The sequence below is a fragment of the Chiloscyllium plagiosum genome, chromosome 2 (assembly GCF_004010195.1).
Source record: "Chiloscyllium plagiosum isolate BGI_BamShark_2017 chromosome 2, ASM401019v2, whole genome shotgun sequence".
Lineage (NCBI taxonomy): Eukaryota > Metazoa > Chordata > Chondrichthyes > Orectolobiformes > Hemiscylliidae > Chiloscyllium > Chiloscyllium plagiosum.
Window position 1 is genome coordinate 92,613,865 of NC_057711.1, and position 13,970 is coordinate 92,627,834.

Genomic DNA, 13,970 nt, shown 5'->3' on the forward strand with positions numbered 1-13,970 from the left:
TCTCTTTATCTTGTATACCTCAATTAGGTCCCCTCTCCTCCTCCTTTTCTCCAATGAAAAAAGTCCGAGCTCAGTCAACCTCTCTTCATAAGATAAGCCCTCCAGTCCAGGCAGCATCCTGGTAAACCTCCTCTGAACCCTCTCCAAAGCATCCACATCTTTCCAATAAGAGGCCAACCAGAACTGGATGCAGTATTCCAAGTGCGGTCTAACCAAAGTTTTATAGCGCTGCAACAAGATCTCACGACTCTTAAACTCAATCCCCCTGTTAATGAAAGCCAAAACACCATGTGCTTTCTTAACAACCCTGTCCACTTGGGTGGCCATTTTAAGGGATCTATGTACCTGCACACCAAGATCCCTCTGTTCCTCCACACTGCCAAGAACCCTATCCTTAATCCTGTACTCAGCTTTCAAATTTGACCTTCCAAAATGCATCATCTCGCATTTATCCAGGTTGAACTCCATCTGCCACCTCTCAGCCCATCTCTGCATCCTGTCAATGTCCCACTGCAGCCTACAACAATCCTCTATACTGTCAACGACACCTCCAACCTTTGTCTGCAAACTTGCTGACCCATTCTTCAATCCCCTCATCCAAGTCATTAATAAAAATTACAAACAGTAGAGGCCCAAGGACAGAGCCCTGTGGAACACCACTCACCACAGACTTCCAGGCAGAATATTTTCCTTCTACTACCACTCGCTGTCTTCTGTTGGCCAGCCAATTCTGTATCCAGACAGCTAAGTTCCCCTGTATCCCATTCCTCCTGACCTTCTGAATGAGCCTACCATGGGGAACCTTATCAAATGCCTTGCTGAAGTCCATATACACCACATCCACAGCTCGACCCTCATCAACTTTTCTAGTTACATCCTCAAAGAACTCCATAAGGTTTGTGAGGCATGACCTGCCCCTCACAAAGCCGTGTTGACTGCATTTAATCAAGCCATGCTCTTCCAGATGGTCATAAATCCTAACCCTCAGGATCCTTTCTAACACCTTGCAGACGACAGACATGAGACTTACTGGTCTGTAATTGTCGGGGATTTCCCTATTTCCTTTCTTGAAGAGAGGAATTACATTTGCCTCTCTCCAGTCCTCAGGTAAGACTCCAGTGGACAGTGAGGATGCAAAGATCTTCGCAAGCGGTGAAGCAATTGCATTTCTCATTTCCCAAAGCAGCCGAGGACAAATCTGGTCCGGGCCTGGTGACTTGTCAATCTTAATGTTTGACAAAATTTTCAGCACATCAACTTCCTCTATCTCTATCCATTCCAGCATGCACACTTGCTCTTCAAAGGTTTCATTCACTACAAAGTTCGTTTCTTTTGTAAAGACAGAAGCAAAAAACTCATTTAGGGCTTCCCCTACCTCCTCAGACTCCACACACAAGTTCCCTATGTTATCCCTGATCAGCCCTCCTCTTTCTTTGACCATTCTCTTATTCCTCACATAAGTGTAAAATGCCTTTGTGTACTCCCTAATCTGTTCTGCCAAGCCTTTCTTGTGCCCCCTCCTGGCTCTCCTCAGACCATTTTTGAGCTCCTTCCTCGTCTGCCTGTAATCCTCTAGAGCTTGACCCTAGCATCCTACACCTTATGTAAGCTACCTTCTTCCTTTTGACGAGAAGCTCCACTGCTTTCGTCATCCAAGGTTCCTTTATCTTACCACTTCTTGCCTGTCTCAGAGGGACATATTTATTCATCACTTGCAACAACTGTTCCTTAAACAGTCTCCACATGTCTATAGTGTCTTTACCATAGAACAATTGCTCCCAATCCATGCTTCCTAACTCATGTCTAATCGCATCACAGTTTCCTCTTCCCCAATTAAATAACCTCCCATTTTGCCTAATCCTCTCCTTCTCCATAGCTATGTAGAATGTGAGGTAGTTGTGGTCACTATCACCAAAATGCTCTCCCACCACCTGCCCCGGCTCGTTTCCGAGCACCAAGTCTAGAATGGCCTCTCCCCTCGTCGGCCTGTCAACGTCCTGAGTTAGGAAACCCTCCTGAACACACCTTACAAAAACAGCCCCATTCAAATCTTCTGCTCGAAGGAGGTTCGAATCAATATTGGGAAAGTTAAAGTCACCCATTACAAAAACCCTACTACGTCCACACTTTTCCAAAATCTGCCGACCTATGCTTTCTTCAATCTCTCTGCTGCTATTGGGGGGCCTGTAGTAAACCCCTAACGAGGAGACTGCTCCCTTGCTGTTCCTTATTTCCACCCATACTGACTAGGTAGGCAGATCTTCCTCGACAATGGGAGCTTCTGTAGCTGTGAGGGGGTGTAGCTCTCTGATTAGTAGTGCTACACCCCCTCCTCTTTCTCCCCCCTCCCTATTCTTTTGAAATGCTCTAAACCCTGGAACATCCAGCAACTATTCCTGCCCCTGAGAAACCCATGTCTCTGTTATGGCCACAACATCATAGCACCAGGTACTGATCCATGCTCCAAGTTCATCACTTTTATTCCTGATACTCCTTGCATTAAAGCAAACACACTTTAACTGATCCTTTGGTTCCTTCCCAGGAAATTCCTTCCCATTAGCTGGTCTACCTCTTGCTATTGCCTCATCTACATCAACTCTCACCTCCAGTATAAAGGGTGACTGAGTGAGAGGAGACTGGCCTCCGTGGAGTTATTTCAGGTTATAACAGGATCAGATTTGGCAGTGATGGACCAGTTCTCAGATATCTGTCAGTACGCTACTTCCTTGCTCACATTCTAAGAAAGGACAAAAGGCAAATTATCTCTGAGGTGACAGGACATATGAGGATTATGTGCTCAGAACTAACATTCATTGCCAGAGAGGAAATGAAACAACAGGGGAGTAAAGAAAATGACCAAATCAAAACAACGAGAGATGGTTTAACCTAGAAGTAAATCTATTCAATCTACTTTTGCAATATTATATCAAAGGGAAGTATTGGGACTCACGGAGTTCATTCCACTATTAAAGACATCTCCTGATCCTACATGGGCTGTGTGAACAAAGTTAGTTGGCTCCCCTATCATGCTTCGATCAATCCGCCGTCGCCTTTTCTGAAACAGAAGAAAGATTGTCAGAACTCTTTTCTATTTACAGTTTGGTGAACAAAAGGAAAACAAAATAACATGGAAATTTTTTTCAATTTCTACCTGGTTCCATCAAAAGAACAAAGGAGAAGAACAGCACAGGAACATGCCCTTCTACCCTCCAAGCCTGTGCCAATCATCATCCCCCAACTAAACAAAAAAAAACTTCCTGCCCTTATTCAGTCCATACCCCTATTACCCCCGCCCCCATTCATGTAACCATCCAGATGTTTCTTAAATGTTGCCAGTATGCCTGCTTCCACCACCTCTTCTGGCAGTGCACTCGAGGCTCCTACCACTGCATGAAAACTTCCCTCGCACATCTCCCTTAAACTTTCCCCCTCTCACCTTGAACCTGTGCCCCCTTCTGACTGAAACTTCAACACTGGAAAAAGCCTCTGACTATCCACTCTTTCTATGCCTCTCATAATTTTGTAGACGTCAATCAAATCACCTCTCAGCCACCGTCTTTCCAATTTTTATGAAGTCGAAAGAGTTTATGCTCACTTTAAGATAGAAAGTTGTTTCTGAATTGTAAAATAAATTTAAAGTACAGTCACAGCTGCAAAAACACAACAGTAAAGATACAAACTAGATTCCAAACTAGATACATGTAGCAAACCTGTGTTTTGTTTGCTGTTTTGACAACAATTCAAATTTAACCAATTAACTTATGCCCAGGATACTAAAAACCAATTGAGATTGAATTTATTATATTGACTACATCAGAGTAATGAGAGGGAACGATGTTGCGGGTACAAAAAATGTGGGCATTTGAGAATTGGTCAGAGCAACTGCCACTGAATTACACAGCAATTGCCATAGAGCCAGACAGCAAAGGCCATCCGAAGAACTCGACATCTTGCTTTCAAAATGTGCCGTTTCCTGTAAAAACACTTGCAGTAAAATGAAAGACGACCCAGGGAGAACAATCAGAACCCAGGGACCCATAGCCGAATCAGAAGACCAGAAGGAAGGCAGCATAAAAGACTGTATGGATTTGAGATTAAGTTTAATAATTGTGTTATTGTGCATATTAATAGAATTGTGTACAGTTAAGGGTTAGTGATTAGTTAGGTGAAAGAGTGTTTGGTTTGTTAATAGTTTTGTTTAGTGTTCACTTTTAGAGTTAGGAAAATAAATTATTACTTTTCTTTAAATAATGGAAATGAGGAGTTCTCTTTCATTCACTCACACTCCTACCAGATTGTGAGGTGAGGTAAGCCTTTCTGGGTGTTTAGTTTTAATTGGCAGAGGGGTTCAACCTCAGCGCCTTAAAACAATGAAATCAATCCCACTCTTTGTAACCTTTCCTCATAGCTAATGTCCTCGAGACCATGAAACATCCTTGTGAACCTTCTCTGGACTCTCTCCAAAGCTTCCACATCCTTCTGGTAGTGTGGCAACCAAAACTGCACACAATATTTCAAATCCAGCCTAACAAGGATTTTATATAGCTACAATATGGTCTGCATACTCTTGTACTCCATGTCCTAATCGATGAATGCAGCAACATTGTCAGATGTTCATCAACATGATAAATGCATTCAAACAATTTTGATATTCTGTTCAAATTCTGCTTCATTATAAAAACCAAAGTGTTATTAAACCTAAATGGCCTTTGACTTATTGATGGCTTTGATTTTAAGCACAATTGTCCATAAATTGGTAACTGCTTACATATTTTCAGATTTCAGATTTCAGATTACATTACAGTGTGGAAACAGGCCCTTCGGCCCAACAAGTCCACACCAACCCGCCGAAGCGCAACCCACCCTGTGTCTAACAACAGGCCTGGGCATGCATTATTAATATTATTAAAGCATATGTCAGTACAGTATTGACATGCAACTCAAAACATGAATTTGTGCCACAGGATTAAAACATACAAATCCGTATTATAATTTGGACAACATTCAGGATAGCTGGGAAATCCTATAGGGAACTGAGTATGATGCTTGATTGAGACCAGCTCAAGGAATGAGTCCAGCTCATTTTAATTCTTCTGAACAGTCCTCTCTTAACTTCCCTACACTGAAGTCAAGAGGGTGTCAATTTTGGTGGGTGGGTGTGTGAGTTTATGCAACAGGCAGCCTTGGTGAGGAACTCATACAAATTAGTCCCTTAGCATAAAGTTACAGCAGGGCTCCTAACAGCTAGGAATGCTGGGACTGAGAGAGAAATCCAGGGCTGAGAACCTTGTGAGACTGGAAGCAACATTCCTGTGTCTCACAGAATTTAAGAAAACATTTTTGTTTCTCTTTTCTGGTCACTCTGCTGTCTCTCTCAGAGTTTCAATGAGGCATTGATGCAATGTGTACTTTTATATTTGAAGTTAAAAATCATGTTATGATAACCATTGTGGGCGGCACGGTGGCACAGTGGTTAGCACTGCTGCCTCGCAGCGCCAGAGACCCGGGTTCAATTCCCGCCTCAGGCGACTGACTGTGTGGAGTTTGCACGTTCTCCCCGTGTCTGCGTGGGTTTCCTCCGGGTGCTCCGGTTTCCTCCCACACTCCAAAGATGTGCAGGCCAGGTGAATTGGCCATGCTAAATTGCCGTAGTGTTAGGTAAAAGGGGTAAATGTAGGGGTATGGGTGGGTTACGCTTCGGCGGGTCGGTGTGGACTTGTTGGGCCGAAGGGCCTGTTTCCACATTGTAAGTAATCTAATCTATCTAATAACCATAACATCACTGAACCTCCACTGCAGCATGCAGTGGTGGTGTAAATATTCGGGTGATGCACTACCATTTTAACATCCCACCAACGCTATTCACACTGGTCAGGCTGGGTTAAACTCAAGGCTAGAAAGACTGATCACTGTAATGAAGTTCTAAATCTTCCTTTGAACCTTTCACAGCCAACAACATTCACATATCTTCTAGTCTCTTAGCCTCTGACCAGGCAGCATTGCCAATGATTCCCCAACCTGGTGTTAGCTGTGACCCTATTGTACCACTCTCACCTCTGAGTCATATTGTTAAAACCGGTTATAAATTCAATTACGTCTAAGAATTCAGCACAAAATCAGGTCAGCATCCAGTGCAGTACTCCTGGAGATCTGTTAAATGAGATAGGCCTATCCATCCTCTCAGAAACTTGTAAAAGAATTCATGACATTTCATTTACCTCTTCGTCAACACCTCAAAATCAGTTTATCTGGTCATGATTACATCACTGTTTGTGGAGTTGCTGTGTACAAATTGGCTGATGTCATAGAGTTATACAGCACGGAAACAGACCCTTCTGTCTAACTCATTCCTGCCAATGAGGTTTCTGAAACTAAATTAGACTCATTTGCCTGCCTTTGGTCCATATCCCACCAAACCTTTTCTCTTCATGTTCTAGTCCAAATGTCTTTTAAATAATCTAACTGTACTTGCACCTACTACTTCCTCTGGCAGTTCATTTTGTATTGACACACCACTCTCTATATAAAAAGGCTGCCCCTCAGGACCCTTTAAATCTTTCCCCCCCTCATTTAAAACTATGCTCACCAGTTTTGAGCTTCCCTGCACTAGGGAAAAAAACCTTTGTTATTCATCTTATCTGTGCCACTCATGATTTTATAAGCCGCTAAAAGGCCACGCCTCAACCTCCTATGCTCCAGGGAAAAAAAGTCCCAGCTTAACCAGCTTCTGTTTATAAATCAAACCCTCCAGTTGCAATAATATATTTGTAATTCTTTTCTACACCATTTTCAATTTAATATCTTTCCTGTAGCAGGACAACCAGAACTGTACGCAGTACTCCAAATGTGGCCTTACCAATATCCCATACAGCGGCAACATGATGTCCCAACTTCTTTGCTCAGTGCTCTGACGTACAAAGGCAAGTGTACCAAATGTCTTCTTCACCACCCTATCCATCTGTGATGCTACTTTCAAAGGACTATGTACCGGAACCCTTTGGTCTCTCTACTCAACAACACTCCCCATGGCACCACCATTAACTGTGTAAGTCCTGCCCCGGTTTGTCTTACCAAAATGTCATACATTGTATTTATTGAAATCAAAATCTATCTGCCATATTGGCCCAGCTGATCAAGATCTCCTTGTACTCTTAGATAACTTTCTTTACTGTCTACGATACCACCAATGTTTTTGTCACACTACCTCTATTCTCACCTAAATGGTTTGTACAAATGAAAAACAACAATGGACCCTGCAACGATCCTGCCGGAACACTGGTGGCCACTGGCCTCCTGTCTGATAAACAATCCTCTACCATCCTCTGCTTCCTGCCATTAAGCCAATTTGGTATCCAATTGGCTAGCTCTCCTTGTATTCCCATGTGATTTAACTTTATTATGAAGTCTACAACACAGAACCTTGTTGAAAGCATTGCTAAAGTCCATGTTTTCCACTTTGTCCTCATCTGTCTTCTTTTGTTTTAGATTAGATTACTTACAGTGTGGAAACAGGCCCTTTGGGCCAACAAGTCCACACCAACCCGCCAAAGCGCAACCCACCCATTGACCTACATTTACCCCTTCACCTAACACTACGGGCAATTTAGCATGGCCAATTAACCTAGCCTACACATTTTTGGACTGTGGGAGGAAACCGGAGCACCCGAAGGAAATCCATGCAGACACGGGGAGAATATGCAAACTCCACACAGGCAGTTGCCTGAGGCGGGAATTGAACCCGGGTCTCTGGCGCTGTGAGGCAGCAGTGCTAACCACTGTGCCACCGTGCTGCCTTTCTTGGTCATGTCTTCAAAAAACTCAGAGAAAGTGAGGACTGCAGATGCTGGAGATCAGTCAAAAAGTGTGGCGCTGGAAAAGCAGAGCAGATCAGGCAGCATCCAAGGAGCAGGAGAGTCAACATTTCAGTTTTACTCACTGCTGATGAATGACTTTTTGACTCCTTGAAAAACTCAATCAAGTTTGCGAGACACAATTTCACATGCATAAAGCTATACCATAAAGCCACTATCCCTAATCAGTCCTTGCCTGCCTAAATGCATATAAATCTTATCTATCAAAATCCTCTCAAACAACCTACCCACTACTGACGTCAGCGTCATCATTCTGTAGTTCCCGGGCTTTTCCTTACAGCCTTGCTTAAATAAAGGCACATCATTAGCCAATCTCCAGTCTTCTGGCACCACAGCCATGGCAGCAGATGCTACAAATATCTCTGCTAGAGGGTCCACAACTTCTTAGGGGAAGTGAGGACTGCAGATGCTGGAGATCAGAGTCGAAAAGCATGGTGCTGGAAAAGCACAGCTGGTCAGGCAATATCCAAGGTGCAGGTGAATCAATGTTTCTGGCATGAGCCCTTCATCAGGCCCGAATGCTCTACAGATTCTGTCTGACCACCACACCTTTCCGCTCCACAATTTCTTCCCTAACTTCAAATAATATCCTAGGATATGCTTGATTAGGTACCGATAATTTATTTACCTTTATGCATTTTAAGACCTCCAGCACCTCCTCTTCTGTAATGTGGACACTTTTCCACACATCACTATTTCCTCAACCTTCCTAGTTTCCAGGACTTTCTCCACAGTAAAACTGATGCAAAGTTTTTGTTTAGTATCTCACCCATCTCCTATGGTTCCACACATAGATGGCCTAGTTGATCTTTAAGGGGCCCTATTCTGTCTATAGTTGCTCTTTTGCCTTTAGTGTACTTGTAGAATCTCTTTGGATTCTCCGTAACTCTATCTACCAAAGTTACCTCATATCCCTTTTTGCCGTCCTGATTTCCCTCTTAAGTATGCCCTTACTCCCCATACCCCTCAAGGGAACATATACTGCCTCTGAAATCTCATTGTCTTGCTTTTGAAATCCTCACACTAGCCAGTCATCTGCGAGTAGTTTATCCTAATTAAGTTTGAAAGTTCCAGTCTGATAGTCAAAATTGGTCTTGCTCTAATTTACAACTTTAATGTTCATACAAGGCCTATCTTTTTTCATAAGTATCTAAAACTAATAGAATTAAGACCACTGGCCCCAAAGCGTTCCCCCACTAACATCTGTCACTTGCCCTGCCTTACTTCCCAAAAGAAAGTTGAGTTGTGCTCCTTCTCTACATCTTGATAAAGAAAATTTTCTAAAACAGACTTAAATTCCTCCTCATTGAAGCCCATAACACTATGCTACTTCCATACTTAAAATCCTCGACTATTATAATCCTATTATTCATAGAATCTCTACTGTGGAAACAGGCCCTTCAGTCCAACAGGCCCACACCAACCCTCTTAAGAGTAACCCACCCAGACCCATTTCCCTACCCTATTATCCTATATTTACCCATGACTAATGCTGTCAAGAGTGTGGTGCTGGAAAAGCACAGGAGGTCAGGCAGCAATAAAGGAGCAGGAGAATCAACAGTTCGGGGATAAGCTCTTCATCAGGAATGCCAGGGGTTTATGTCCAAAATGTCGATTTTCCTGCACATCGGATGCTGCCTGACCTGCTGTGCTTTTCCAGTACCACACTCTTGACACTCTGATCACCTGCATCTGCAGCCCTCCTTGACTAATGCACCTAACCTATACATCCCTGAACATTGTGGGCAATTTAGCTTGGCCGATTCACTGAAACCGTGCATCTTTGGGTTGTGGGAGGAAACTGGAGCACCTGAACAAAACCCATGCAGACACAGGGAGAATGTGCAAACTCCACACGGACAGTCATCCCAGGCTGGAATCAAATCTGGGTCCCTGGCGCTGTGAGGCAGCAGCGCTAACCACTGAGCCACCATGACGCCTGACATTTTTACAGACATCTCCCTGCATATTTGCTCTTCAGTTCAGGTATCCTTGACAACACTCACTGCTGTTAAGTTTAAAAATGAATCATGGACTGAATAAGGTGCTGTCTTCAATTTTGTGCTGACTATTGATATATTCTGTACAACAGTGATAATTCCATATACCTGCTGCCTGTATCCGTCTAGATAGTAGATAATAGCTTTGGAAGATGCTTTCTAATAAGCCATCGTGTATTGCTGCAGTGCATTTTGTTGATGGCACATATAGCTGCCCCTGTGCTTTGGTGATGGAGGTTGATGGTGGAAGGAGTACCATTCAACTGGGCTGCTGTGTCCCTGAATGGTGTCAAACTTTGAATGTTTTTGCAGGTACACTTATCCAGGCAAATGGAAAGTACTCTGTCATATTCACGAATTGTGCCTTGTAGATGGTGAATAAGCTATGGGGAGACAGGTAGTAAGCTATTCACTATAAGATTCCTTGCCTCTAACCTGCTATTGTAGCCACGGTATTTATAAAGCTGGCCCATTCAGTTTCTGGTCAAAGGGAACCCCCAGGGTACTGAAAGTGGGAGGTTTGACAATGACAATGCTATTCAACATCAAGAGGAAATAGTTAGGTTATCTCTTGTTTGTAACGTTCATTACCTGGCACTAGTGTGCAACAAATATTACTTCTACTTATCAACCCAATCCTGGAAGACACAAGTCATTTTTTTTTCAATTTTGTGATAGAGTTTGAACAGGTAAAATAAGAAAAGCTAAAATTGCAGATTCCATATGTGTGAAATATAAATAGAAACCAAGACTGAGAGTTCAAGCCTGAATTTAACCTCTCAACACTGGATCACATGGTGAGATTTAAAGCTTCGGTAGCATGCCATTCTCAGATCTACACACTGAATATGTGCTACTTTAACAGGCACATTTTGGGCAATGTTGAAGGGGCTTGGATCCAGCCGGGCAACAATGGCACTGAAATTAAAAGTCAGCATCTTATGACATCATTCAGTTCATGACTCACTTTTAAAATTAACAGAAGTCAGTGTTGTCAAGGATACCTGAACTGAAGAGCAGCAAAACAGAAAAGGATCAAAGAGGGCCTCCTGGAACAGGAGGATAATATGCTTGGGAAGCTGCGCTGTGGGAAAGAGGATATAGCAGCAATATCTCAAAGCTAGTCTGTAATTGTGAACCAGCAACTTTGAGAATGCCAGTGACTGCCATTTCCTGAAGCCATCTCAACTGAGATTTGCAAGATACAACATGAAAGTTACCAGTGAGTATGACAAGAGCACCAAGAGTAATTCAAATAACAACTTGCATTTATAAATTGTCAGTAATTTAGGTTATCTTCCCAGTGACAGCATTTTGTTGGTAACACAGGAATGATGACCATCTTTTCTGAATTAGAGATGTATGATGCATTTGTGACAGCATTATTGCCAAGTGGGAGAATGTCACTGGTTACCAATCTTTAAAACGCTTTAGAAAAATGTCTGGAATTTCTGACTAGGAAATCAAATTCTAAATTGTTGAACTACACACAACTTTGGTAAGAACAGACAATTTCATTATCTCACCTGCTACAGTTAGGCACATTTATCTACATAAGCTCACTTCCTGCTGCACTTTACAGAGGGCTGTTACATCTTATTTTCAACAATAAACTTGCTGAATTGAACATGGTTAGTTGGTATGTCGTGTTTGGCCAAGCGCCAACATTATTAGCTTGAAAGCCCATTGTGGTGCTAAGCCATCTAAACTAGGAAGATTGATTATCAATCTGCATTGAGTTGATTGATTTCAGACAATATTGCAGAAGTGGTGAAACAACAACTCTCAATTTCCAGGCCTAGTCCAGTTTCTGGGGATAATGCAAAGCTTTTGTTTGCAGTTGCTATTTATTAACACCTGCTAGAAGGTTTGAGTTCTTATAAAGTTGGTGACAATTGTGTAATTTTGTCACACTCATGTATTACAGCATGGTTCAGTTTCTATGACAGGACAAATGATTCAGAGTTTTTAAAAAAAAAATGTTCAGTGATCATAAATCACACTCACATTAAAAAGTTGCAACTATGTTAGGAAAGCTATACTTTCATGGAATCGCCGCAGTGCGTAAATACAAGTCCACACAGACCTTCTGAAGAGTATCCCACCCAGACCCATACCCCATCCCTATATGGCTAACGCATCTAACCTACACATCCCTGATCACTACAGACAATTTAGCATGGCCAATCCACCTGATTTGCCAGAGCACTTAGCAGATACCCACGTGGACGTGGGGGAACAACATGCAAAGTCCACACAGGCAATCACCCGAGGCTGAAATTGAACCTGGGTCCCTGGCACTGAGGCAGCAGTGCTAACCACTGAGCTACCATGCCACCAATACTTGTTTACCAAGCTTAAACACATAAAGGAATCTTAATAGAAAGAAAAATAAATCAATTATAAACTACACTAATTTAAGGGAGGTTAAACATAGAAACATAGAAAAAATACAGCGCAGTACAGGCCCTTTGGCCCTCGATGTTGCACCAATCCAAGCCCACCTAACCTACACTAGCCCACTATCCTCCATATGCCTATGCAATGCCCGTTTAAATGCCCATAAAGAGGGAGAGTCCACCACTGCTACTGGCAGGGCATTCCATGAACTCACGACTCGCTGAGTAAAGAACCTACCCCGAACATCTGTCCTATACCTACCCCCCTTAATTTAAAGCTATGCCCCCTTGTAATAGCTGACTCCATACGTTTGAACCTTTGCCATCAACTTCTACCCTCTGTCTTCTTCCAGCCAGCCAACTCCTAATCCAAACCTCCAACTCACCCTCAATGCCATACCTCCGTATTTTTTGCAGTAGCCTACCATGGGGAACCTTAACAAATGCCTTACTAAAATCCATATACACCACATCTACCGCTTTCCCCTCGTCCACCTCCTTAGTCACCTTCTCAAAGAATTCAATAAGGTTTGTGACGCATGACCTGCCCTTCACAAAACCATGCTGACTATCCTTGATCATATTATTCCTATCCAGATGTTCACAAATCCTATCGCTTACAATTCTCTCTAAGACTTTGCCCACAACAGAAGTGAGACTCACCGGCCTATAGTTACTAGGGTTATCCCTACTCCCCTTCTTTAACAAGGGAACCACATTTGCTATCCTCCAGTCTTCTGGCACTATTCGTGTAGACAACGAGAACATAAAAATCAAGGCCAATGGCTCTGCAATCTCCTCCCTTGCTTCCCAGAGAATCCTAGGATAAATGCTATCAGGCCCAGGGGACTTATCTATTTTCACCCTTTCCAGAATTTCCAACACCTCTTCCCTACATACCTCAAAGCCATCCATTCTACTTAATTGTGACTCAGTATTCACATCGGCAACCATGTCCTGTTCCTGAGTGAATACTGACAAAAAGTATTCATTCAGTGTCTCCCCAATCTCTTCAGCCTCCACAGGCAACTTCCCACTACTATCCTTGACTGGACCCATTCCTCTGTTTTATGTTTTGTTCTTGAAGCAGACTGTTCTCAAGCTTGGCATTACATGTGAACTGAAGTTGACCTTCAAATCCCATGTTTGTGCCATGGTTAAACCATCTGGTCCCATCTCTCATAATATTGCCCAAATGACCCTGTCCCATTTGTTGATACTCATATTTATACCTTTGCCAACTCTAGATTAACTTTTCTACAAATTGTCTGATGAACTTCCATGCCCTACCATCCATAAACCAGACACCATTAAAATAACTGCTGCCTCTGTCCTAACCTGCAAACAAATCTTCATCCATTGCCCCTGCAATACTGGTCCATTTGATTCTTGGTTAAGCAATGAGTTAAGAATCCTCATCTCTGATTTCAAATCCCTAGATGGCCTCATCCCTCCCGAATTATAATTTTCTCTAGCCCTACAATTTTTCAAAGTATCTGTCATCCCGTGACTTCGGCACGTGATTCTAACTGCTCCACTATTGGCTGCCTGGTCCCCAAGTTCTGGAGAATTAAATTCCTTTCCTGTACCTCCCCACCTCACATTAATTTTCAGAAATACCTTAAAAGAGTAATGTATTTGACGAAGCCTTTAAGTTATCCACCCTAATATTTCTTTATCCATTTAGTGTCACATTTTGT

General features: G+C 42.7%; 1 protein-coding gene across 3 annotated transcripts in view; it reads right to left on the reverse strand.

The window, feature by feature from the left end:
* cdc42se2 (CDC42 small effector 2) overlaps positions 1-13,970 on the reverse strand; it is a 281,063-nt gene that overhangs the window by 30,484 nt on the left and 236,609 nt on the right. For all 3 annotated transcript variants that reach the window (XM_043714273.1, XM_043714265.1, XM_043714255.1), the window contains one exon: positions 2,951-3,055. In XM_043714273.1, coding sequence (XP_043570208.1) covers positions 2,951-3,055 — 105 coding nt within the window. The remainder of the gene's footprint in view (positions 1-2,950; positions 3,056-13,970) is intronic.